Genomic DNA, 27,669 nt, shown 5'->3' on the forward strand with positions numbered 1-27,669 from the left:
TTCTACAGCCAGCACAGTGACACAGCATCAAGCGTTATTTTTAGTTAAGTGCTGAGCTGAATATTCTCTAAAAACAGAGCACAATAAAGCCGACAGCCAGTCTTATGAGGCTTCTTGTTAATATCTAGTGAGCCAACAGCTTGCTTTCCCACTTACCCTAGCTTTTATTGATGATGAAATTAAAATTTATGATGAATAAATGTGCCATCAGTAAAATACCCCTTTAGGAAACAGAAATGTATCATAAGAGTTAGAAGAAACAATAAATAAATAAATAAATAAAGTTTCTAATATTCACTGTTATACATGCATCTTCACGGACTTGGCAGTGTCTACCCCCCAAAAACAAACAAACAAACAAAAAAACACAAACAAACAAACAAACAGTACTGAGCAATATAAGAATGAATTGCTACAATTTGTTCAGATTAATATATATGATTTTATAATCCTACACTAACATTTTAGCTGCTTTTCTATGCTTTCCTAGGCTGGCTTAACAAAAATAAAGTTATTGATTGGGCAGGTTGATTACTTTTATTTAGCTGAAAAATGTATCAAACCTGACTCAAAATAATGAGGACTCTGAAGAAATGCTGCTGTATCAGAAAACAGAACAAAACAAGAAAAAGCAAAAATTAAAAAGCCTGAGGTCAGTGCATCCTTAATTCTTACTATTCCACATTGTAACAAGCTGGTACTGAACACAGGTTTACAGATTTGTCTCTATCATACCTTGACAAGACAAAGGACAGTTTCTAATAGTTATCTTTAGCAAAGTATATGAGGAGGTCATTTGTCACATGTTGGACACAAACAAAAAAGCAAATCTGCTCTTAATTTTTGGTTCACTTTGGCTAAATCCAGTTCCTAGCAGATAGGCATTGTACAAAGAAATATTAGTGTAGTTGTCTTTAACTGGTAAGCTGACTTGCAGTCATACAAAAAGGGAAAGGCTGAATGCATGTAGAAGCTGATCTACAGTGTCTCACCTTCATTCAAAGAATAGCATATTTCAGTATGGTTGTGTACCACAGCCCTAGCCAAATAGATAGAGCTCTGCATATCTGACATACTGCAAGCATACTAAGATCAAGTTACAGCCATATTTCACAACCATGCTTAAAAACACTTAGCTGAAACAGTGTAGAGGGGGCTTGTTTTTATAGCAATGATGTCACAACCAGATAATGGGGAGAATCCTGTCACACAGGAAAGCATCTCCCACTTGCTGCAGTAAAACTGTAATGCAGGCACATCTCAGAGTCCAGGCTCATACGTCTGTGCTGATCTGATGAGGCCTCTGGAGATTTCTGCACTGCTATGCTCTCAAGACCAGAACCATTACACAGAGCATCAAGGTGATTACCTGGCAGAGAGCATGCACAGAGCAAGATGGTTGCAGCAGAAGGGTCTGAGAAGAACAATTTATTCGTTTCCCTCCTTTCAAGATTCAACAAGTGCATGCAGCAATTCCCTGGCCATTCTCCTAACCCATCAGCTCAAATGCTCTCTCCACACAAGTACTGCATGCAAAGCTGCCTTGTGATTCTGCAATACCATAGCCCCAATATAGGACCTACCTATACGAAATATAGCACCTAAGCCACAGGACATATGGGTAAAACCTGGTGTAATTTGTGAAGGCAAGGCAGTCTCTCTTCCTTGAATAATGAACAGCGTGGTTTCTTTTTATTTCTTCATCAGACTGCATCATATATCACTATTTGGCAAAGATACAGTAACTATAAGTGAGGCATTGTTAAGCAGAGAAAAGAGATTATAAAATGAAAGAGACTATAAAATTTAATATACTATATTAAACTATTTTTCAAAGTCTCATACCAATAACATACCAATAATAAAGAATTAAGTAGAGTAATATTTTTGAAGAAGAAAAAACAGAAAAAACCTTCCTTCACTTGTTCACTTCACAATGTCTTATGAAGTGTAAAGGCTATTCCACTGAGGTCATCAGTTACAAAATTCATACAACCCACACTTTCAAAAAGACAAGTAAAGACATTGAGAGTAGATCCTGTAAAGACATACTCTACTAATATATGTACCCAGTATTTCCACACATTATTACTTGCAAAGAGAAATTTCCTTGTATTGTGAAGCAGTACTAATCTCAGTTTCTTGCTAGCTGTATAGAAACTCATGACCTCTTTTTAAAGTGTGCTTGTTAAGACTGGACAGAAATCAGGTCATTGGGTACAGGGATGAGATATGAACAATGGCTCTAAAGAGCCTAAATACTTCAAACTGGCAGCTGAGCCAGCTGAATACACGTGAGTCTGCATACACTCTAATATTTTTTATTCCAAGACACATTGCATACTTTGCAATTAAACTTTACTTACCAAAGACATAGACCTATCAGGCAGTCCACAGTTCACATGCATGCTCACAGGAGTGCTTGCCCAGCTGCCAATACTAGTTGTATCCTTGGGTTCTTGTTGTTCTGGGACAGGCTCATACAAGCTGTCCATGGAACCCTCCTAAAACAAATTGAAACAGATTTTCAAAGTTGAACACTTATAAACCCACTTAAAAAAAAAAAAAAAAAAAAAAAGCATCAATTCTGTATGATTTACAAAATAAAAAGATTGTTTTTCATCCATTATCTCTTGAAATCCTTAATTTCTTCTCTCTTTAAAAAGCATATGACAATTGATTATAGTAAGCACCAGAATGCTGCAGTTCATGGTATCACAACATAGATTCCACAGACTGGCAGGAGTAAAGCTGAGGGTACAATAAAAACAAGCATTATCAGTTCAGGAGGAGTTAAATCAGATGTATATCTTCTCCTGAATACTACAATAAATTTCTGTGAAAACAATACATTATGAAAATATTTACAAAAACTATAAAAATGCTAATACTTGTTATTCATAGGAAATGTTAATTTGATGCAAAAAGCTAACCCTATTCCTATAGCAGTTAACAAAAACAATGCTGCCAGCTCCCAGAATTTTGAGCCATGACTTCAGCCCCCAAAGTCATGTCAATGGCTAGAAATGAATTAAAAATAGATTCCATTTGCATTCAAATGTTTGAACTTTATGCTATAATATACATGTTGGCTTTTTCTCCAGCCAACAAGAACACATTTTAACAGAAAACAAGATTTTCACATTTAACCCACAACTCCAGGATCAAATACTTCATATACATGCCACCATTCCACAATTCAAGACCCTAACTGAAAGCAGATGGCAAAACTGAAAACATTCTAACTAATAATCCTAGATTTTAGATGTTGCCACTTTGATCTGCATTGAATATTTTCCCAATGAATTTTGATCACTGATTTTAACTGCATTAATTAAGGAATAAATAATTTTTTAGCAGCATGACTCATAGCAGAACACCAGTATTGAAATCAGTGTCATTTTATAAAAACATTTATTCCTTTAGTACAGAAGATAAACACAGATGCATATTTGAAGCTATATTGCTAATATGTAATTTTTACAGTCAATATGACTGACTGGTGAACAGCAGTTCAAACAAATGATTTATTTTTGCAACCACAATGTTCATCTATGGAACTTTATTTGCTTCAGTCTACTAGAGTCTTGATAAGCCAAGATAAATGTTGTGGGAGATATATTACAGATTGAACCTCTTGAAAATATTTATTACACACCAGAATTCATTCTCATTATTCATGAGTTAATGCTTCCTGGTAGTGTGGGAGATGGGTTATGAAGCAGACTACTCATGGCTGGTGCACCTTACAAGCTGAGCCTGGGTCTTGAAAGCAACTACATTTATTTCTGCTTGGACCTGGCTCAAATTACAATGGTTTTGTCTGTCCCACACTTGCATTTTCTAAATAAGAATGCCCACTAAAAACCATCATTTGAGCACTGGTTAGCAAGGTTTTAAAAACCCCCATTAGAAGGAAAAATGAACATTTGTGTTAAGAAAATGGGATAATAGCACAGACAGCAATCAGTGATGCTCAGATCAAATACCTATAAGACCTTCTCATATTGAGAAGACACATTTTTCCATTGTAAACCAAAGGAAATTCAGTAGAGTCTGAACAGATTAAAGTGTCTGGTATGCTGCCAGATCTACAGATCTAGGCTTTCCAGGACTATAATGAAGAAAAGTCTGTGTGTATCCATATGCCATAACCTTTCTTATCTTAGTCCTTCTAATAAGCATTCATACAGTACCTTCCAAAGAGATGTGTATATATATATATTTTAATCTTCAGGAAGAGGACAGGCAGGAGAAACTATGCAAAGACTCCTTCAAAAGAGTGATATTTTTTACTTTAACTGTGTTACCATGTAACAATGATGGTTCGGGCTCCAGGTCTGAAGTTCTGGAGTGAACATTTCTGGATAAAAATGATGAGTTTAAAACCTTGTTACACACTTCCAGGATTCACGGTGTAAAATGCAATCATATACTTCTCCCTCAATGGGACATAACACTGGACCTTGCTGAAAAGAGTATTAGATTAAGAGTTGAAAGCATAAAAAAGCATAAAAGAGTGCCTGTGTGAAAGGTATGGGGTGAGGGCTGGGAAGAAGGCGAGGGTTGGGGGCGAGGCAAACGGGGGGCCATGAAAGAGGAAAGGAAGGTGATGAGAGTGTGAAATGGGTAGGAGAGGAGGGGACATAAAGAGGGGCTCTGAGAAAGTGCTCAATGAGGGGGGAGAACATGCAAGGAAGCCCAAACAGGAAAGAAATGTTGTGAAATAAAGATGGAGTGTGGGGGCATCAGAAAGGGCAGGTGCACACAGAAAAGTAGATTGCAGAAAAGAGCAAGTGCATGTGAGAAAATGAGGGCTTGAGAAATGTGAAGGTCATGACAAAAAGGGGGTGAAGAAAAGCATGTGAGGAGTGCAGAGTGAGAAGGTATAAGTGTACATAGGGAATGATGCAAGGGAAAGCTAGTGCTTGAGCATGTGAGAAAGGGAGCATGTGCATGCAAGAGAAAGCATGTGCATGCAAGGGAAAGTGCACACCAGAAAGTGTTTATGGAAGAGCAAGATGGCACAGGGAAGAGAATATTGAGAAGAGAGATGGCATGAGAAAGAAAGCAAGTACAAGGGCATGAGAGAGAACAAGCACAAGGTTGCAGGTAAGAAAGTGAGAGTGTGACCAGTGAGACTGGTCATAAGAAAGAGAACAAGGGCATGAGAAAAGGAGTGGGCTTTGCGAAGAGCATGTCATCATCCAGAAAAAGTGAGTGGGGAAGAAAGGAAGAGAATAAGGGAGAAAGAATGAGAGAAACTGTGAGAGAGCAGCACGGGAAAAACAGCATGTAAGGACATAAGAGGTAAAAAAGATGGAAAGGTGCAAGCTGCCAAGAAAGGGGGTGAGGTCTCAAAAACTGGGGTTGTCAGAAAGGGTGTGAGGGTGTGAGGAGAGGTTTAAGAGCACAAGAAAGGGAGGGAGGTTGTGAGAAAGGGAATGAGCACACAAAGTGCATTGTTGTGTGTGGGAGAGCACAGATGCACATGGGAGAAAAAGTGAGTGAGCAAGAGCTGGAAGTTAGGGGACAGGCAGAGATGGAAAGGGCCTCCAAGAGAGCTCTCAAGAAAGAATAAGAGAAAACTCCCCCAAGAAAAATCAGGCACAAGAAAGGATGGGCATGAGGGCACAAGACGGAGTGCAAGTATGCAAAGGGCATGATCATGTGTGATGAAGAGTGAGTGCACACATGAAAGGAAGAGGGGGTGAGAGAGATGAGGGTGGAGAAACAATGAAAGGGACAGAGCAAAGAGAATGCAAGAGAGAATTGTTGAGATATAGAGGAAGAAAGACAAGGGGATAGGAAACAAGGGGGAAATAATGAAAGTAAAAGTGTGAGAGGAGAGAAAAAAGGGAAGAGAGGAGAGAGTAAGAGGGTGTAGAGGGAGAGGGAGGGAAGTGGGTTGTGTGCAGAAATGAGCAGGGAGGGAAAGAGGACATGCACATGAGGAAACAGGTGCAAGGACATGAGAGGGTGAGATTGAGGTTCTGAGGAAAGGCATGGCAGTGCAAGATAGGGTGCAAGAGTGCAGGAAAGAAAGGAAGGGTGTGAAAAAGGGAGGAGGTGCAAGAGAGGGGAGTATTAAGTTCAAGAAAAAGTGAATGCATGCAAAAGAGAGTGAAAGCATGTCAAAAAGTTGGCGTAAAGTTGCAAGAAAGTGTGTGAAATTGCAAGAAACAGTGGAGTTAAGAGAAAGGGCATTGGGGCATAAGAAAATGAGCATGCATGAGAAAAAGCAAGCACACAATAAAGTGCACATGATTAAGGGAAAGAGGGGAGAGGAGAGGCAGTAAGAGGAGAGCTAGAGGGAAGAAAAAACAGTGAGAAGGAGAGATAGTGAGAAAGCAGTGGAAAGAACTAGCATGTGAGAAATTAAGAGCATGAGAAAAAGAGAATGCTTAAGAAAGGGAACACGAGAATGCGTGAGCATGTGCAAGAAAGGAAGCACAAGAGATGAGGGAGCATGAGCATGCAAGAAAGGGAAAGGAGTGAACAAGGAACAGAGTATGAATGCACAAGAAATAACAATGTGTTGAGAGAGAAAGATGGTGAGAGAAAAAGTGTGCATGAAAGTAAACATATGGTTGTGAGACAGACTGAACATGAGGTTGCAAGAAAAGGGCATGAGGTTGTAAGAAAGAGCACAAGGTTGCAAGAAAGTGTGTAATGTCATGAGAAAAGTCTGTGAAAAAGGGTGTGCTAGACTGCATGAGAGAAAGAAGAGGAAAGGGAAGGGGAAGGTGGGACAAAGAGATTGGCAGAGGAAGAGAAGAGAACGTGAGAAGAGTGTGAAGCAAAGAGATGTGGTGGGAAAAAGTGAAAGCACATGCAGTAAAGTGAGGGTGTGACAGTGAAAATAAGGTGGCAAGAAAGGGTGCATGGTTGTGAGATAAGGTAAGGGCATGAAAGAGGTGCAAGGAGGGACATGAGACAGAGAGCAATGGTGTGAGGAAGGGAGCAGGCTTGAGAAGAGTTGTGACTGTGAGAAAGAGCCAGCATGGGAGAACAAACAATTTCATGGAAGAGACAATGAAGCAGAGGGTGTCAGGGAGAGCGAGCGAGCACAGGGACATGCAAGGAAGAGACAGAGCACGTGGGGAAAGCCTGTGTGAGGGCATGAGAAATGAGAAATACTGGGTGTGGAAAAGGTGTGGGCACAAGAAAACATGAGCACGTGCAAGAGAGTAAGTGTGTACCAAAAAGTGTATGAGAAAGAAAACGCTATGCCAATAAACTTCTATTACACAAACATTAAGTCTCATTTAAAAGCTATCAATATGAAAAATCTCCAGAAAACCCACCCCTTTTAACCTCTAATTCATGCAGCACTTCCATATCCACTTCCTAAAACCTGCAATTTTTACTACTGTTTCATTTGTAAGACACACACACAACAGAATCTGTTAGGCCATATCGGGAATTCTTCGGATACATGGGTATATGGAGACACAAATTTCTTTATCTGGCAAAATAAGGTCAATATTTACTTATTCTGAAAAGGGGAAGTGTAATATTGTTACACAAAAAAATGTTGGTATTTTGCTATTGTTGGGGTTTGCTAGGACAAAAAGATCATTCACAAAGTAGCGTCTAGGTCTGCCCCTTGCAACCAACATCAATCAATGAGAGAAAATTCTTTGCAGATATGAGCTGGTGTAGACTTTGTATTTATTCAGCTCCTTTAGTAGTTCTGAGCACATTAAATGGCACAGGACAATACAAGAGAGAGCAGAAAAAAACAATAACTAAATTCTGTAGTACCTAGTACTTCTTCTTTCTCCACAAAGTATAAGGAAGCATTTTAAAGCCCTTTGCTTTGGGAATTTTATTGGAGAAAAGATTCTAATTCAGAGCTAGAAGAAAATAATTGTCTGCAGTTCTTTACTTTTCATGTTATTATTATCATGCTGTGCAGTGACTACATGAACCATAAGGCAGAGAGAAGCACATTTTGCAATGCAGTCGGATCATTCTCCAACACAGAATTTCACTGTGAACTCTTGTGTATTATGGGGTGACAACTAGCCAGCTAAACAGAACAAGATGTTCTGCATGGAAAGCATGGGAGCTTGAATGCTCAGATGTCTTCTACTGGCACTACACTTCAGAAGATATTCCTTCCACATTCAGTTAATTTTTTTTTGTTAAAACACATTTTTAAATCAAATCTATTTCTGAGTAGCATCATGTCCTAATGCCCATAGCAGCATTAGAATCTTTCTATTTATACTATGGTTTCTTTAACATAAGGGGGTTCCATGTAGTTATTAATATATCACACAATTTTTTTAATATGAATTTTCTCTGTATTCTTTACAGTAGAAACATTAGTTTAGTAACAATGGCTGTTTTAGTGAATAACATTAGATGTAATGCATATATTGCAGTCAGAACATCTTTAAACCAACTATCAAAAAAAAAAAAAAAAAAAAAACATAACTAGTTCTATTCTACTTAAAATCACTGAGATGATGAGGCTTTTGCTCAGTACTTTACTTTTTACACAAAACTGTTAGTAAGAAAGCTACCATATGGAAGAGAAATAGACAAATGCAAGTGATCTTATTTGGCTTAAACCCAAAGATTAGTGCTCAACTTGAATAACTAATTTGAGCATCCATGTGATTATGAGTGTTGTGTCCTTTCCCTAGCTCCCTTCTTTCACAGGTTTCTGATATATATGTGTTGGCACCCCTGAAACATCTGAAATTCTCCCATCTTCATCAGTTCCATTGCTAACGCTACTGTTCAGTGCTAAAGGGTTGGACTTTAAATACTGCCTTTGTAAGGATCTTTTCCACACCCCTCATATCTGCTTTCTTATGGAAACTACTGAAATTCAATTTTTCTTTGAACCAGAAATACATCTGGCTTTACATCTCTCTTAGTAAATGAAATTATGGACAAGAACAATCCATGACATTGTAACATGACCATCTGCAGTCCCTGACTCACACTTGTCTTACAGTAACTAAAAGGCATCCAAATGACTCAGCACAGTTCTTAAACCCCCATCAAGATGATACTCAACAGGCAGGTTGCATGCAGCCACCTTGTTTTGGAGGGTTTGCTAGAAAAGGCCTAAGTTATTGCAACCTTAGGAACCTCAATGTCTCGGTATGTTCCTGGATGTGTGTGTTTTATTAGTAGAGTTATCATAGAATCATAGAATATCCTGAGTTGGAAGGGACCCTTAAGGATCATCAAGTCCAACTCTTGACACCGCACAGGTCTACCCAAAAGTTCAGACTCTGTCTTTCTTGTGGGTCCAAGAGTATAGAAATAAGTAAAAGCTTGCTGCACACCCTTGTTCAAAGATGTCCCCATCAAAGGTGAGCATTATGCTGCTTCCAGGAAGAATGCTCCCAAATCAGTAATATAAGCACACTGTCTCAGAAAACAAACAAACAAACAAAAACACCCAGAAGAGGATTAATTGGAGGTGTTCCAGGTGAATTGTGCTAACCACAGTGTATATAGTCTGCAGATTTGAGACCTGAGTCAGGAAAATAATATAGGGAAAAAATCTACCTCAATTAAAGGACTAGATGTCTTAACAACATTTTCTATTTCTTAGATTTGTAGGATGCTTCCATTTAGTAGGCAGGCTATCAAAATAGATGGTTTGAAGACTGCAATTGACACAGAAGCAGTGCTTGATTTGGTTACCTCTCCATATTGCTCTAAAACCAAACAGTATTGTTCTGATTTAAGCACCTGAAGTACAGTTAAGCACTGTAAAACAGAAAATACACTGCAAATTTTGAGTGTAAGGCTGACATTTTAACATGTTATGTTTACAAAAGCAGAGACATTTATGCCTTAGGCCATTTTGTAAATGGAAAAATGGCACAAGGTTATGAAGGAAAGTCTGCAAATTTCCTGAGACCAAGGCAAAATTAATCTCATTTGAGAAAACAAATCATTATGAAGTTAACTGAGAACACAAAACACTGCTGGGGAAACACCCCATGCTGGAGCACTCATAGCAGGAGACAACAAGTCTCCAAAGCAGCAACAGGAATTATTCCAGTGTCAGCTATCTGCTTCCCAGGAAAGGGCAGAGCCCTGTCCAGGCTTCCAGAGACCTTACAACCTTCTTGTAACTTGACTGTCTTCAGCCTCCTTGTCACCAGTTGCTGGACTGTCTGTAACACTTGGTGGTTTCTCATGCTAAAAGCCCATCTTAGTGATAAGGACAGTTCCAAAAGCAAACTCACAGAAACTCAAATCTGACAACAGAAACTGATGTTCCTTTAAGTACCACTTGTTCCACTGCTTTAAATCAGCCAGAAGTCTAGTTCCACCCTGTTTTCAAACACAATATTCTTGGCATTCCCTAAGATTATATCTCACTTTGTCCACTATGTTCAGTAAGGAAGAAAAGTATTTTTTGACCTATAAAACAATGTATTTTAAAATATATATTCACGCATATGCACATGCACACACAAGCTCATTGCAGTGAATCTTCTTGGTCTATGTGAGGAAAATACTTCCATGAAAATACTATTTTTGGAAAGCTCTTTTAGTCTGCCAGTAGTCTAAGATTCTTCTATGGCTGCAGGTTCAATATTTACACCAGATGTTCACCTGGTATAAATTATTTCAATTCATCAGTGGTCATTTTACATCTGCAAATGAACTGGCTCCTCTGGTGTTTTTTAAAGAGCTTTTTACAGTCTAATTACTGCACATTATTTTTGACTTGCCTTTCTTGAAGAGAAAAACACACTCATATCTTTTTTACTAGTTCAACCACTGTGTTGCCGGCCTTTTCACAGTCACAGACTGAAAAGTAGCTAGTGTACATATTTGGATCACTAGCTCATTTCCAAGCTAGACAATCTGATTACAGAAAGAAATTGCACTCTGTTGCATGCACATGGAGGAGTACACATGTCTCTGAGTTTAAGAAATACAGACCCATGCTAGTGACTTATGAATTATCTTTAGATCTCGATAACTTGTGAGAAGTTTTGCCAGCTGCTCAGAAGATTACCACAGTAGACAGAATGGCTGTTATGGAAAGCTTGTAATGAATGGAGGTTATCTTCTTAGCAGCAATCTTTAAACAGGACTAATTTCATTACAGAAACTATCATGGCACTAGCTTTCACTGGCCTAAACCATCTATAATTACTGTAGTCATTATGTTTGTCACAGAAACTCTAGTTGATGCACACCCAGCATAACATAAAACTGCAACTTGACCTGCACTTGCCCACATGATCTATCCCCCATTCTGTCTAAAAGCTGATTTCTCAACTTTTACAATGCTCAACAACTTAAAAAGTGAACTACACAGAAAACAAGAAGCTGCCCCAATGAAACAATAAAAAATTGATAGAACAGTTCTGTCCCCAAAGCCTGCAGAAACCACTGTTTTCAAGTTGTTACAGATTGTACCACAAAGCCATTTGTAACTTTGAACAAATTCACAGGTGTTCACAATAAACTGTGATCAAAAGTGTCACTGAATTTCCATTATATCATTTTTATGAGGGGACTCTTGTCACAAAATTCTGGTATATCATTGCATTTAACTTTAAGAACCCCAAAACTGCTTTTAATCCTCATGGTCTGGAAAGCACCAATACTCTGTGCTGAGATTAGCATTAGCAACTAGCAACAATGGTTTACACAAAGCAGGTTCCCTATTTGAATTTGTATAAGTGCAGCTTGAATATTAATTTTTATTTTCTTTCTAAACATATGGGGAAAAGATACAAAACATCTGCACAAAAGATGAAAAAAATGAGCAAACAGATCTCCTATGCTGTGCAAATACTGCAAATATACTCATCTAATTACTACTGCTAATACTGATCATTGGTATTGGCAGATGGTTAAGCTTTTAAAACAGAAACGGTTTCTATGGATTTCCTACCCCGATTTACCTGTTCATTCTGACCAGTAGTCTTAGGGCAAGGGAAAAGGAAAAAAAAAAAAAAAAGGAGAGAAAACAAACAAACAAACACACAAATCAAACAACAAAAGAAAGAAAACCTGGAGAGGGTCTTAGATCAACTCCTCTGTTTTTCAGTAAATACAGTAAATATGATTGGGTTCACCCAGAGGACTATGTATTCATGCTTAGCTAATAGAAAATGCTGCAAAAGTTCTAGTAGATTTCCCAGAGTCCTATAAAAGGAAATCAGACACTACTATCTCAAACAAAATAACTTAAAGCAAATTATAGCATACATATACTTAGTAATTTTAAGACACATATAAGAAGTTTGCTGTGCTGGCATCAAGTGTCTAATGTTTAAATATACAGATTTTTGGAATAATAACAGAACGCATACAGCACATTTGTAATATGCTTTTTACTTATTTTTACTGAATCATGTTTTGTTAGGTATAATTTCTCATACATAAATTCTTTCCTCTATGCTAGAGAGAATCATTGTCATAACACAATCCTTGTACACTTGATGATACAACACCTTGAATATTTTCCTTCCAAACACACCCACTGGTTCAGTTTATCAGCTCAGCAACCCAGTAAAGAAAAATGTGTATGCACACTTACCAGGGAAAAACAGAAAAGATTCATGTTGCTATTGAGATCCACTCCTGCACCCCAAAATTCTGCTCCAAAGAACTCCCACTGCACAATGCAGCTCCTCCTTGCTCTCCCAGCTGTTTGTACATTTCTCCCTGCAGATTACTGCAAGATAAAATCCCTGCAATAATCCACTGGATTCAAAGCCCATTATCAAATGAGACAGGCTTTCTCAGGACAGTACAAACTGTTTTCTGAATTAATGAACAGTGTTTATAAACAAAACAAAAGCATGGTTTGAATGATTATGATGGGTTCAGGATATGCTCTCTTGTTGTTTCCATTTCATTTATCGTCTAATATAAATAAAATTATTTATGCTGAAGGCCACCAGAACATACAGCTAACCCCAAAGCAACTCTTCATATCTTGCTTGTATTTTCCAAAGAAGTAGATATTTTTGGAAAATACTTCATTTCTATACAGTTTAATTAGTTTACAAAATACAGTAGCTATTGTTGACTATATTTTGAATGGAAGCATCTTACTTAAGCACCTTGAAAAAGAAACCCATGTGCCATAATCAAATTATAAAGAAAAATATATCACATTCTCTTTGGGGCTGCATACTAGTGAATAATTACCAAACCAGTACCTTACATGTTGACTGCTTGATGATGCAGATTAAGATTAAACCAAATTTGCTATTTGAAAATATGGCAAATTTGGAAATTAAAAAAAATGTGAATATTCAAAGCTGATTCATGGGTTATAATGAAACTTTTCTGTATATACTTGCAGGCAGGTGAGGGAAAATTAGTTAGAAATAAAACCAGTAGCCTATGTGTCTAACTGGTATAAATCAACAAAATTCCATCAGCCCAAGGAATTCCCATGTATTTATTTGTTATGGAGTAGAACTAGAAGTTCTATTCGTCTGAAGAAGAAATAATGACATAGAGACTGTGAGTCTCAAATTGTTTCAGATTATAGTACACGTAAACTTAATCTGTTTTTGGAATAATGTTCCCTTGCAACCCACCAGTTAATTTCCCACAGCTGTAATGTGAACACTATGATATTTGGATATTTGAATGAGTAGTTGCTCAGAGACACAGTAGTTGCAAAGAGACACAAGCTGAAATTCCACCAAAATTGAGAGGTACTCTCATCTTGTGACCAAGAGCTCAATTTCCCTTTTCTGGGCATAGGGATTTATATTAGTAAATGTCAAGTATCTCTTTTATTGCTTATACTTGTGACTACTTCAGTTTGTGGAAGTCATTTTGCAGTTTGATTCTGCACCCCCAGTGAATTGAAAACCTCTGATTTTGGCAGGATAATTTCATTTTAATATAACTTATTTTCTACTCTGAACAAAACACAAGCAAGCCTCACAAAAAGGCACTCAGACAAACTCCAGAGGACAGATAAGATTCATAACATGAAAAAGAGAAGAACTGCAGTTTGTGATTTCCCTATTTACATTGATGTATATTAAAGTCTATAAAAGACTTGAAGGCTTTTCCCAGGCCTCCTTTTTAGCTATAATTTCAGGTTGGTATCACATATTAGAGAAAAAAAATGGTTTGGCTATGAAGAACTTCATGAAAATCGTTATAGATAAACCAATTACACTGGGGGCTTCTCATTTACTCTTACTACAAACTTGAGGAACACTAGCAGATTTTGTCAACTACCACCTAGTGACAATTTCCTAACAAGATTATGCACAAATAGACATATGAGAGACCTCACTTACCACAGATGGGCTTGCATTTGTTTTGTGGCTCACTCGGTAGTTTCCTCTTCAGGGACAAATTTTGATCCTTTCTGTGCCTTGGGTTCTCCAGCTGGAAAAAAATGAAATAAACACAAACCTCATAGTACTATGAAAGTAATGATGAAAAGTACCCTAGCCCAACTATGACTTTTTTTTTTTTTAAATGCATATAGCAATAGCTATCTATAAAACTCTAAGAAAACTAAAAAACTGGTAACATGACAAGATATACGAAGGAATTGAAACCTAAGTAATTCAGGGGGATGCATTTTGTATTCAGACTGGTTTAATTTCTGGATTTTTTTTTTCTAAACATATTTACTCTCAAACCCTTGGGAGGAAGTTTATTCATTTTATACCACAAATCTGTAAGGTAGGTGTAGCTAAGGAAGCATGGATCTTATACTGAGCTATTCAGTTTACATTTTGCTTATATGTGCAGACACACAGAAAAGAGGATAGTTGAAGACCAAAAACCAATTTAAAACATAAAAAAATGCCTGTAAACCACCTGCTTACAGGCATACGCATATGTGGAAAGTGACTATATAGCAAGGCAAAAATGCAGAGCTGTACAATATAACCTTTTATGAAGAGAGATAAATGCTCATCAGCTAACTTTCTAAGGCATTGTGCCAACTCTTGTTTTAGTTGTTCTTGCTTCACCATTTGGACAGGTGCAATTCATCACATTGAGCCTGAAATCTTGTGAGCTAAGCACTACTAGTCCACCAAAGCAAAATGTGAAAAACAGAGGCATGCTTTTCTCAAATACAGAGCTGAAGATTGAAACTGGGAGTGATATGGGTTTAAACCTTGTGAACATGCCTCCTGAATGCATGTCCCAGATGGCTTGTCTTCCTTCATTCTCCAAAAGGCAGACCTCCAGCATTCAATTGCTCTCATTTCATATCCTGGTGCATTAGTCCTTCAGTTTCCAGCTGTATCAGTTATTTCTGTATTTCTATACTGAAGACACTGCAGCATTTGTGAAAGTTCTTCCAGTAAGGTATAAAATATCCACTTCAGATATCCTGATTGAGAAGCAAAGTTAACCCACTCTGATTTCCATTCTGCTTTACACATAGTAGCTTTCAATAAGGACTTCAAGCAGGATCCCAAAGGACAGCTACAGATAGTCTAGATATGAGCTACTAAGACTCTAAGACTAAAGACTGCAGACTTGCTATTAAACATTTTTTAATACGCAGAATATTAAGACTCCTCTTATGAAAAGTTAGCATTGTGGACCTCTACTAATTCACTGTTATAGCCATCTGTACAGGTCAAATTGATACTTCTAAACCACAGATGACCTTACCCATCAGGTTCCAGTCCTAGACTAATGGATAAATTATCAACTGTGAGGAATACCTTAATATAATAATTAATATAAGATGCAATAGCTTATAATTGGTTGGTCAGGATGAATCATATAAACAAAAACTCAGCAAGAGTTCTTAATGACACTTCATATCACAGCTCTTTGTGTAAAGAATTTGAGCTATAAAAAGAAAAAATATATAATAAATAAAAAGAACAAAATTGAAGGTAAATTCAGTGTTGTGACATCTATGCACATTTTATCTGACATAAATAGAGCAATTTGCTGCAACAGCATCACAGCAGAGAAGCAAAAGCATGTTGTGAGAAGGGTAGGCAAATAAGTTTTACCAAACATGAAGCAGTTCAAACCTTGATTTTCTAACTCTAATCTTGCACTACTGTTAGCATTTAATCTCTGTGTTCATTGCTACATGGTTTCTACATACCTAGGTTCTATATCTGTGCAAATTGTTCAGACACCATTAAAAAGAAAAATACGCCCACAAATTGAGGCTTTCATATATTGAGGTTTCTGTTCCTAAACAATGAAAAGACTGCATAGCTGAGATCTCTAGGCATTCTTGGGCTCTTCAGAAGGCTGGATTTCAGGCTATTCACAGTAAGTGGCAATGTATAATCTAGCCTGGTTTACAGCAGTCAAGGTCAAGCCATGATTCAGGTACTTGTAATTCAGTCTTGGCTGCAGGCTCACAGACCTATGCTAGTCATTCTACTGGTGCAGCTTCATCTGTCACAGTGAAAACTCACCAGCAGAACAGTGTGACTCACAGATGAGTGACTCTGAGTTCTCTGGCTAACTGGACAAACAAATATATACTCAATAATTTTAAACACAGTAGTTAATTACCACTTACATTTGAGTAAAGCTGGAATCAATACTTACCCTCTTTTCTTCCCCCCTTTTTTTCCCTCCTATAGCACAACTATCCTTAATGAAAATGTGTCTTCTTCTCTGATCATCTGTCATATGAGCATCTCCATAAAGATTTAAAACTAACAGCAACAATGCTATTGTCTGATAAGGTATGAATGTTAAATATGTAAATAATCATATGGTGAGCAGTCACATTTCTCTATTATCTCCACATAAGAAGCTGAATTATTACTTCATCATGAGCTCAAAGTAACTGTAGTGCATTACTACAGTGTTCTAGAGGCTATGCTGGTAGAAACTGGGAGATTCAGAAATTATGAGTCAGTTAAAGGCTTTCTCTTGGCTCTCCCATTTCTTTGGAAAGGGATTGTGTGTCTGCTTTCAGGAAGTGCCTACTCAATATGTTCCATATTCTCTAACATATGAGGGCAACCTTTTGTTGGCACAATGGATAAACCCCCTGTCTTATTTCACCTCCTGTTCACTTTCATTAAGCAGATGACAAAGCAGTTCTGTGCAGAATGTTTTTCTTGTTGACCCACTACCCATGGTGAGTGCTCTTTGACAGGCCACTATTTGATCTTAGGAAAGTGCTATGATTAAAAAAAGTTTAACACTTGCTGTCATGAACATCCCCTGAAGATACCCCAGATGGCAGAAAGCTCCAGCTCCATTTCAGGCCACAAACATATCAGAAGCTGTAAGAGCTACTAACAGTTGATGTTCCAGAATCAAATGTTCCAATCACTAGTTCTAAATTACATCTACTTAATAGTTTGGAAAGGAACCATGAAGTACTAACTAAAAATCTGATTCTTTAAACGTTATTGATTTTTTTTTATTTTTTATTTTTAGAATCTCCTTCAAGTTAGAGACAGTTCCTTCATTTCCACCTTTTACATTCAGCAAGTAATTAAATTTGGTAAGGAAAAAGCTTCACAACTATCCCTACCTCTGCCAAATTGCAGTACTCCCCTTCTTCTTTGAAGAGACAATTTTACAGATGCAACGATTGATTCAATACAGTAGCTTTTACATATTTGCAATGAAGATCGGCAACACTGTTTAGGTTGGTTAAAGACTGTTTTAAACCCACTCAGCACAAATAGCCATAACATTTACTTCAGCTCAGAAAATCAAGCAAATAAAGACAGAAAGAGCCAATATCCTATAACTCATAATCAAAAAGGCAAATTAAACACTTTCACAATTTCCAGAATACCACTACAGGTCTATGTCTATTAAAGTCACTGGAAAAAATCCCATTGAATTCAGTGCAATCAGAATTTCATGCACCTTCTCCTGCTAACAGATCACATTTAGTCACATCATAAAAGCACATGGTGTTTCCCATGCAATTCATAACATTCATTCATGCTTTGAAGCCAACATTGCTTTCTGGATAAACAATCAGATTGTTCTTTCCCTTGTCCCAGAAGACTTACTTTTTTTTTTTTCTTTTTTTTTTTTTCAGAACAGATATATTTTAATCAAAGGAAAAAAGGTATTACTCTTCTAGAAAGGAAACATCTATTTCCTAAATGGGAGGGCCAAATTCTATGCTCCATAATTTTACTGAAACTCCATGAAACAGGCCTACACATTCTATATTGCTACCTAACAAAATATTGCAGTTTAGAGGGAAAACTGCTAACTTCTCTCATCAGGCCAATTTATATATTGCCAGACAAAACTGATGTCTACTGTGAATTATGGGTATAGGAGTCATTATCTTTCAGGAGCACCTTGAAAACGAGATGTCTAATCTCAATAATGTAAGTTTCCTGGTTAAATAAATCCCCTGTGCTTAGTAATTCTATGCATTTATAGAAGAGATGTCAACCCTCTACCTCCTTAGACCTTAAAAAACATTTTAAAGCCTCAAGGGGATTTGAATCCTCACTAAACAGAATTGATTTCTGTACTTACTACTTAGTATTCTTAATCACACAGTTCATGCATTTTGTTATGTAATGGGCTGGGAAACTCAAAGAACCAGACTGTTTTGCAAACATTTGTCTTCCCATCACCCTGTATTCCATTTATTTTTGATGTTTTTGTTGGTGGTGGTGCTGTTTTATTTTTTCTTTAATAACAAGATGACAGTCATATTAAGCACACCCTGCCTGCAATGGCTCCAAAAAATTAACATTTCCCTCTGAGTCTGTAGCCACCCAGGTCCCGTGTGAGCATTTAAGAACAGAACTTTGAAAGGCCAGTAGAGGTTTTTCCAATCCACTCTGCAAGAAAGATTGCCTTACCACTTTTGCCTATGATAATTTAGGTTAAGGACTTTAGTCATTCCTTGAGGGACTGATCCAAAGCTTAATGAAGCCAAAAGGAATACGTCTATTGATCTGAGCACTTCTGGTAACTTTACTCAGAGCTCCTCTACTAATTATGAGGTACATGCAAAGGTGGGTACAGCCTGAGGACAGTCATTCTAACCTAACTTGCACCCACACCCTGCAGCCATAGCCACACACTTCTGCTCCCATGAACCTCCTTAAATCCAGGTGATTCCCACAGGTAGCTGTTGACAGCCCCAAGCTCCAAGTGAAATAGAAAAGAGCCAGCTGGCTCACACAGCCAACTGCACCTAGATAAGTAGCCTCTGAAGAGAACATAATATTTTGTCTGTACCACCATTTCATCTGCAGTTTTCAGGCTTGGAGCTGGTTCATAGCCAGCCAATTCAGACTTGCATCTGCCTATATCTGTAGACACAACATCAGATGTAAAATCTTCTGTCCTTCAGGAGTCTACACTGAGACACTTCGGTCTTGTCTCTCTACACACATTCAGACAAATCAGGAGGAATTCACTGGAACCCAATGAAACCACTGTAGCATCTACAGAGAAAAACTAAAGACTAATTTTATTGATGAGCTCCTACCATGTGTTTTAATTTTCATGTTTGCATGAGTCTAACCTTGTTGAAAATCATAATTAGAGACTCAGAAATTTCCCATTCAGTTTACAGATATCTCGTGGCTCCTTAGCTGATTGAGATATGTATCTGCTGCCAGTAGCCCAAAAAAAAAAAAAACCTGCTGTACAAGCATCACATTTTGATCACGCTGGCTCTAAGTTTGGCTCAATATTTATATATTTATATATTTATTTATTTATTTATTTTCCAAATCTCCTAACAAAAAGCATTTCTTCTTTCACAAAGACAGGACCAGCAATCCAAACAAGTTATATTTTAAAGTCTATGCAGTTGTTAGTGTCAAGCAAAGCTTTTCTCTTATACTCTGCAACTTAGGTTTTGATCTGTACTTAGTAAAATATAGTGATAAAACCTAATGCTCTAAACCAGTTATGAAGTGTGAGTACAAATTCATTCAGGAAATACAAAATTTGCTTAAATCAAAATGGTCTAAATACTTCAGGACTGTAAATACAGCCATGAGCTGGAATCAACCACATGAAATTGCTCATGTTGCAGCAAGGAATACATGCTGCTACACAGAGCATTTCTCCCCACTTTATCTTTTTGCATTGCATTAACAGCTACCCAGTTTGGACAGACCATTTGTATTCTTTGGAAGTTAATCTGAACAGATCCTTAGTTGACAGACATTAGTAGAGCTTCATATTTTTCAAGTGAGTTATGTCAACTCATCCAATGTCACCAAACAGTTACAACTGTGCAGCTAATTTTTACAACAGTGCTGTTTTTTACAGGCAAGGATACATCAACTGATGCAATGGCAATTTGAGCTGTTTACATCCCTGTGCATGTGATTTGCTGAGCCTCCAGCTTGCAGTGTCCTCGGTTTTGACTGTCCATGACCCTGTTATACTGTCTTATTTCCTCTCCATGTGTTATAGCACTTTCTTTCATTTCTACAAACATATTGTGCCATGCGAGAGACGAACTCTATTTGCCACTTAGGGCCCCTTTAAAAACAAGTAGCAGCCTTCCTGCCTTGTGGCAATTCACACCTTCATGTTCCTGCAAAATATGCCCTGTCTGTACCCACTATTGGATAAATTACTGCCATTTATTAAAGTAATTGAATATGCAGAAGAAGCTGATGTTAAGGGGAAGAAGTCTGTACACTGCCATCAGGATATGTTGCAGGAACAACACATAGGATATCAGTGTGTTCTAAAATATTTGGGGAAAACAAAATTTAAATTCGATTATCACATGCCAGTAAAAAAATTGTAATGTATCTGCTACACACTGTCCTCGCTAGTCACATTAAAACCAGACTTATCCAGTGAGAACTGTAGATACCATCTGCATCCCTAGAATAACCTTGGCAGCATATCAGCATATATTCATTTCTGTGGAGAACAGCCTTCCTTGCTGTAGCTGAGCCCTCATGGTACCTCAGACTGCCAAATTGTCTCAGAACTAGTAACTGGATATTATTACTCACTTAAATCAATTCTAGTTAAACAATATACTTGGAGTTGGCAGTTCCTGAAACTTTATTAAAGGTTGAGTAGGTAACCTTCCCCCCCCTCCCCTATCCCTCCATGACAATTCAGTAGAATATGATTACCTCAGGCAACCCACCAAGAACCTAAGATGGATAACATGAAAAAAGGAACATACATGAAAAAACAGTCTAGAAAGACTTGTTTAGGTCTTTCACTGTTGTTCTGCTTTAGGTAGAGCATGGCTTTCCAACAGGAGAATGAGTTATCTTCTTAACAAATTACAGGTGGATTGAGAGGGGAAAGAGCAGTGCACAGCAATGTTTCTGTATTTGCATAGGAACTTCCACCTCACTATACTAACTTTTTAAACTGATGAGAGAAAAAAACAATCAAGACATTTCTTGAATAAGACTGGCATCTAGAGATCTGCAAAAAGGGTACATGCAACAGATACAGTTACAGATCAAAGTCTTGTACATCAAAGAGTGACCCAGCCCCCTGTGACTCTCCCTGCTATTTTATCATTCAAATTCTTCAAAGCAGGAGTCAATGAAATAGATGACGTTTTGATCCTGGATAACCATGGAACAGCCAAAATTTTCCCCTAACTCTATTCAATCCAGATGTGGTTCAACAACCTGTTACTCTAACAATGCACACAAAAAAACCCCACTGCTATAAGCAGAAATAATGTTCGCAAATAAGCTACAGATGTCCACCAGGAACGGATTAGTGAATCACACACATTGTTTAGTGCTACAGAAGCATTTTTACCCAGTATACTCATAGTATATAGCTAGGACTTCAAAGCTGGCTCTGCTAGATGTACATTCCTACCTTCATCGTAGGCACTTGCATGGTACCATTATTCCCACATTCAAAACATAACAACATTTAACATAGTTATCCTTTGAACATCCCTATGACAAGAAAAGTGGTGTTATTCCCATGTTGTCACACAGTTGGGCGTATTGTCTGTATCACTAAAAGAAATAATCAGCTATATGTAATCTATTGCTCACTGATGGTGAGATGTCTGAATCCAAAATACTGATTTTTAAATCTGCAGTTTAAAGTGCTTCCTCATTCTTCAGGTGCTTAAAGATACTTAGAAAATTAATATTTCTCTGTGAAGAAGTCCAGACACTGTATAAGTCATAACATTATTGAGCAGCTAGACAGCTATTCTACATTTTGATTAAATCAGGATCTATAATTTGCATCTTGTTTGTATGTTAACTCAGTGATTAATCTGATTGTTGTCCTTAGAGCAAACAAACCAAACAAGCTTTGTAAAGAATAAGACAAATGGACTGGATGGGACTTCCCCCTCCTGCTGCCTCTTACCTGTCAGCCCACTGGCTGCAGCCCAGAAATGGCAGCACCCTTTCTCACTAGGGGCATTAGGGTTCAAATTTACTTCATGATTTCTGTTCTTCTCCAGCCACCAGGTGAGAGACTTGTCTGAACTGGGTTTCTCCTACTTCAGACTCCTAAATTATCTGTTCTACTTTATACCTACTAATTAGATCAGTTGAACTAAAGGATGTGTGTGTGAGTGCATATGTGTGCATATGTTTGCGTAGGTCTCTGGCCTGGTTGTTAGACCAGTTACTTGACAAGGGATACAATTGAATTCTCCAGGTCCAGCTCCAATAATCATTAAATATTAATCTAGTTCACTGGAGCAGAAATGAAAATTGCTGCAGGAAGTATTAAAATAAAATGGTTTATAGGACTGGTTGTAGGTGTTCAGGCAAGAAGTTTGCAGGAGACTGTCAGGATGAGGAAGGAGACATTTTGTAAAGACAGTGGGAGGGCCAAATGCAATGAGCTGATTACTAGTAACTTGCTGCTGTGCATAGTTGTGTGCAGCATTATCCACAGGCAAACCAGAACATTTTGTCAACAGCATCTCGCTGTAAAAAAAAAAAAAAAAAAAAAAAAAAGTTAAAAAAGTCACATTGAGTGGATATGGGGAATCTTATTTAAGAGTAAATGATAATATGTGAAAATTGAGTAGGAGAGGATAAATGTGCATGCATATGTCCCAGCCCAGAGCTGTAAAATGCTACTGCTACTAAAAGTGGTGTTATCCACAGCCACAGCTCTGCTGGGTGTCAGTTTACACTTACTTAAAGAAGGCATATTATTTATCCCACAAACAGCAACTGAGGCATAATATGCTATTAAGGGATTAGATAGTCAAAAAGAAAAAGCACAATATGAGGGCTGGAATTATTTTTCTGAATATGACTAATAACAACTTCAGTCACTGTTGGAGACTGGATACTTATGCGTTCTTGTTCAAATGTCTTGGTATACCTTGGCACTATGTTTGCTCATGTGCTTTTACATATTCAAGAGATGCTTTCCCATCATCAGAAGGTATCTTACACTTGCATATTATCTACTGATTTTATATTAATACTAGCAGTGGAAGATAATCTAGAGTACAGCCTACAAAAAGCCAGTAGGAGCAAGGATGAATACGACAAAAATTAAGAGATGAGAAACAGCTGTGGTAGCAAACATTTGCAGTGGAAACTGGCAAAAAGCACTTGTAATAGAGAGATTCAGTACAACTGTGTATGAGACTTCCACGCTTTTACATAGAGGTTTTAATGAAATTTGATATAGAGGTCTTGTGGAAAAATTTTAAATCAATTTACCTTTTTCGGGATGAAGTGTATACTCTTGACACAGAGAAGCATGTGTGTGTTTATATATAAATACATACACACACTGAATTATATACTCTGAATTCCATAAATTGGTTTAAAAGAACATTTAACAAACCCTGCAAGTATAGATCTTCTATACTCTCTTCTTAAAATCCATGCTATATTAATGGTTTTATTGACAAACTGAACAACAACTTTGTGGTGTCATCCACTTCATACAAAATCACAGTGACACTTGACACTTGAATAATATTACTTTAGATTTGTAGAAATTCAGAATCATTGAAAAACTATGCAGTTGTAAAACTCTGCTAAGTCTAAATCTAAATCTTAAACAGAAGTATCTAGAAAAGATACCAAAGCATGCAAGTGAAAACAAACATGAGGGAGATATAATTACAAGGGATAATGAGACTTTGGTTGTAATCTCTTGCATGTATCTGTATTATCAGCTGAATCTTTGGATAGGCCTGATCCAAAGTCTGATAAATGTTAATGAGGGTATTTCTTTTTCATTTTAATAAGTTCTGAACTTAATCCTAAACAAAATAATTTAGTTCAGTAATTCATGGTTTTGTAACGTGAAGAATGGTGTATGAACAGAAACCTACTGTGACATGAAGTATCAGAAAATAGTGCCTCATTATTCTTTATTTATAAATAGCCTTTTTAGAAATATAGTCTCACAGAATCACAGAATCACAGAATTTCTACGTTGGAAGAGACCTCAAGATCATCGAGTCAGAAAAATAAATTTCTCAGCAGCCTATTTCTTGGGTCCATGCACTCAAATACACTGTGATCAATATTTTCAGGGGAAGCAATTCGCTTCCTCTGTTTGGCATGTGCATAAAACTTGCAATGCAACTTTGACTTTCATTTTGGTTGCAGTCTGTTATCGCTAATGGAACAAACAAACAAAAAACCTTCCTAGCTTTTCCAATGTATCAGCTAGATAAATAGTTAACACTTAAGAACTCCCCAGTCAGTAATGAATGACACAGTTTTCTGTGTTATCCCTGATAAAGTTTAGGATATGGAAAGCAGTTTAATCCTCTTTCTATACTCTCCCATCTGTGCTTTAGAGCTACCATAGTAAATTACTACATACTACTACTTTAGATGCAATTTCATATTTTCATAGCTGAGATGATTTTATTCTACACTCAGTTTTTTAATCTTTGTGGAGAAAAAAAAAATGTTTAGGGAAGCCAGGTCAGATAAAACTGTTGAATTAAAGAGATGGATGGTAGTTTTCAGTAAAACAGACCTTTCATAAAGCTTGCTCAGAACACAGCGTTAAGCCAAACTAATAACTTTGTTTACAGAAAATCCACAATGCAAAATGTTAAGATTTAACTCAATTGTAATCTTCTGTTAATTGTAGGACATTTTTTATGCAGGAATAGTTGCTGACAAATATGGCTTGAGGCATTCTTTTATTTGTACCTTAAATATGCTATTGCCTATGCCTGATGTCTTTGATTCAGCATTAATATTGCAGATTGAATTTACTTGGTGCAATTTTGCTGTTAGCCTGTTCAGTCACAGTTAGGGCTCATTTTTTTTTCTCTGTGAGGGAAGCTTAAGATTTGTGTTAGATTTCTCCACATTTTATCAGATGCACACTTTGCCAGTTCTGTAATTATTATGGGTATAGGACCTGATTTAGTATCCATTGCAGTAAATTCACTACTCACTTTGAGGGTGAGCATAAACAGCTGCTCCAGGAGCAGAAGTGAATGCAGAGAAAGAGATTGATTTAATAAACTGTTTATCTTGTATTTTTCTGCATCCATAATAGGAACCTACATTCAATAACACCACAGAAATCCCGTCAATCCAGTATCTTGCTTAGGTCACCATATGGTTGTGGAACAGCTGGTTAATGTTAAACCTTCACAAAATTGAGATTACACTTGCAGGAAACAGCAGATACTTTGAAGAATCTGTAGCCACAGTGTGGCATCTACACATCTAAGACAGATAGCTGTAAATCATCAAAACACTACAAGGGAAAGAATTCCTCTGTGACCCTTTGTTATTCTGAATTCCAAAATGACATCTTAACCTGTCTTGTGTCATAGGGCTAGCATGCAGAATGTAGTCCATCCTACCTGATGCCCTAAACCCAGCTAAACAAATGCTTGTCACCTCACAATGAGATTATGGCAATCCTGCACTTTCTCTGAGACTTTGTAATTACTTCTAAGACTTCCACAGTCTTAGAAGTCTTGTTCCTATGTCCTTTTTCAGCCAGCTTTGGAAACTCCTCATTACCTGCATGCAGATGAATTGCTTACTGGGAGCTAAAGCAGCTGCAGAAGTGCAGTCAGGCTACAAAGCTGTGACTCCATGCTTTCTCTCCCAGTTGTAATATATATGCATGCCTATGGAAAGCACTCTGCTCTACTGCATGGAGAAATGGTGCAAATTCCCAGGGGAACTTGCATAAGGAAGCAAAAGAAGGAGCTCTATAATGGGTCTATGGATTTTCCTCTAGGAACAGATAACTTTGCTCCACAAAGGGTAGCCTGCTGATGCCAAAACAGAGCTGCTTCACACTGTGTCTGCCAGTAAGAAACTTCTCCTGCTCATTTGAATTTCTCTAGGTCTTCATTGCTGCTGCTGGAATTGCAATGGAACAGGCTCCTATCTTTAATGCCCTACCCACTTGCACCTGCTCCTCCAGAGCAGAGTGTGATGGGTGATGAGCAGAGGAAGTCTCAGTGGGAGAACAGGGATTTGTGCTCACTAGCAGGAGAAGTTACACATGGAATAGAAGATAGCTTGGTAGCAGTAGAAAACTAGGCAGTGTGGCTAAATTATAATATTGTTGAAAGCATTGTAAAGTGACAAAAAAATTGTAAAATGACTCTTATAAAGATGGAAGTTTTAGAAAGTTATTGAAAAGAGAAAAATATCTAAATATAGATCATTTATGCGGCCTTAAATTTGCCTCTTGTGTACCTAGTGTCAATATTGACAGTGGTCCAAGGGATCACTTAGGAGATGTGGGTGGGGTGGGGGGTGGGGGTGGGGGAGTAGTCCAAACCCTGCCTCTGGCAGGGAAGTAAAGCCATCTTCAAAGCTGATGCCTCAAGAAGCAAGAGAATGAATAACTGAGCCCAGGAAGGGAGGCAGAAAAGGATAATTGCTGGCAACAGCCTAGCTCTCTCCTTACCCCCTGGTGTGAGTGCTCTCCCTCAGAACCATGATCAGAGCCTGCAGGGCTTACACCCTTCCTCCCCTCTGCCCCCTCCCTCCCCCCCCCCCCCAACTTCCCAGAGACAGTTGCTCAGCTCCCTGTGCGTCCAGCTGCCTCTGGAGAGCAGAAGAGCAGAAGGGGAAACAAAGGAGGAGGAGGACCTGGCTACACTTCTGCAGTTTAATGTGAATGTAGCTTCATAATGTTAAGCAACAGATGCTCCTACAGTACATGCCACGTTGTAGAGTGTGAGGAAGTGTCTAAGTTTTCCAGCTAAGGTTGCCAGATCTTCTGATGACAGAAAATGAAGGAATCTTAAAAATATGCTCTTCTAGCTACCCCTACAATCAGGCACAGGTAGATTATAGAATGTTTAATAAGTGCCTAAGTAAGCTGTCCTGACATTAATAGTCCTTTCTTTAAGGCACTGATAGAAGAAGAGCTAATTATTCATGAATATTCCAAGTGCTACTAGGACAAGCAAAGCATGTAAAGAGACAGGTATGAACATTCTTAAAAATGTGATCTAAGTAAAAATAATTCATGTTTCCCAGTACTGACTTTTGAATTTTTGTGGCTGTGATACTATTTTTTTGTGGTGCTGCTATGTGCAATAACAATATAGAAACAGAAAACCAAGCAGGCTTTTGGAAAGGTTAGCTAAAAATTAGTCAGTTTTTATAATTTGCTGATAAAAGAATTGGTATAATAGAAATTAATTTTAGGCCATGGATAAAAATATAGAGCAAGACACATGGCATTCTTAATGAAACAAAATTACTTAGCCTTTTAGTTAATTTGTATGTTACATTGGAAATCTCTGTTAACAGGGTAACTAGGTGTATGGAACTGAGTATT

At 37.7% G+C, this 27,669-nt stretch overlaps 1 protein-coding gene across 2 annotated transcripts in view; it reads right to left on the reverse strand.

Moving 5' to 3' along the window:
* The window catches only part of SAMSN1 (SAM domain, SH3 domain and nuclear localization signals 1), a 108,386-nt gene that overhangs the window by 73,319 nt on the left and 7,398 nt on the right, over positions 1-27,669 (reverse strand). For both annotated transcript variants that reach the window (XM_038185922.2, XM_072025963.1), the window contains 3 exons: positions 14,280-14,370; positions 12,545-12,682; positions 2,367-2,504 (listed from right to left, as the gene is read on the reverse strand). In XM_038185922.2, the coding sequence (XP_038041850.2) occupies positions 2,367-2,504; positions 12,545-12,568 (162 nt within the window). In that variant the 5' untranslated portion in view covers positions 12,569-12,682; positions 14,280-14,370. The remainder of the gene's footprint in view (positions 1-2,366; positions 2,505-12,544; positions 12,683-14,279; positions 14,371-27,669) is intronic.

This window comes from Anas platyrhynchos, chromosome 1 (genome assembly GCF_047663525.1).
Source record: "Anas platyrhynchos isolate ZD024472 breed Pekin duck chromosome 1, IASCAAS_PekinDuck_T2T, whole genome shotgun sequence".
NCBI lineage: Eukaryota > Metazoa > Chordata > Aves > Anseriformes > Anatidae > Anas > Anas platyrhynchos.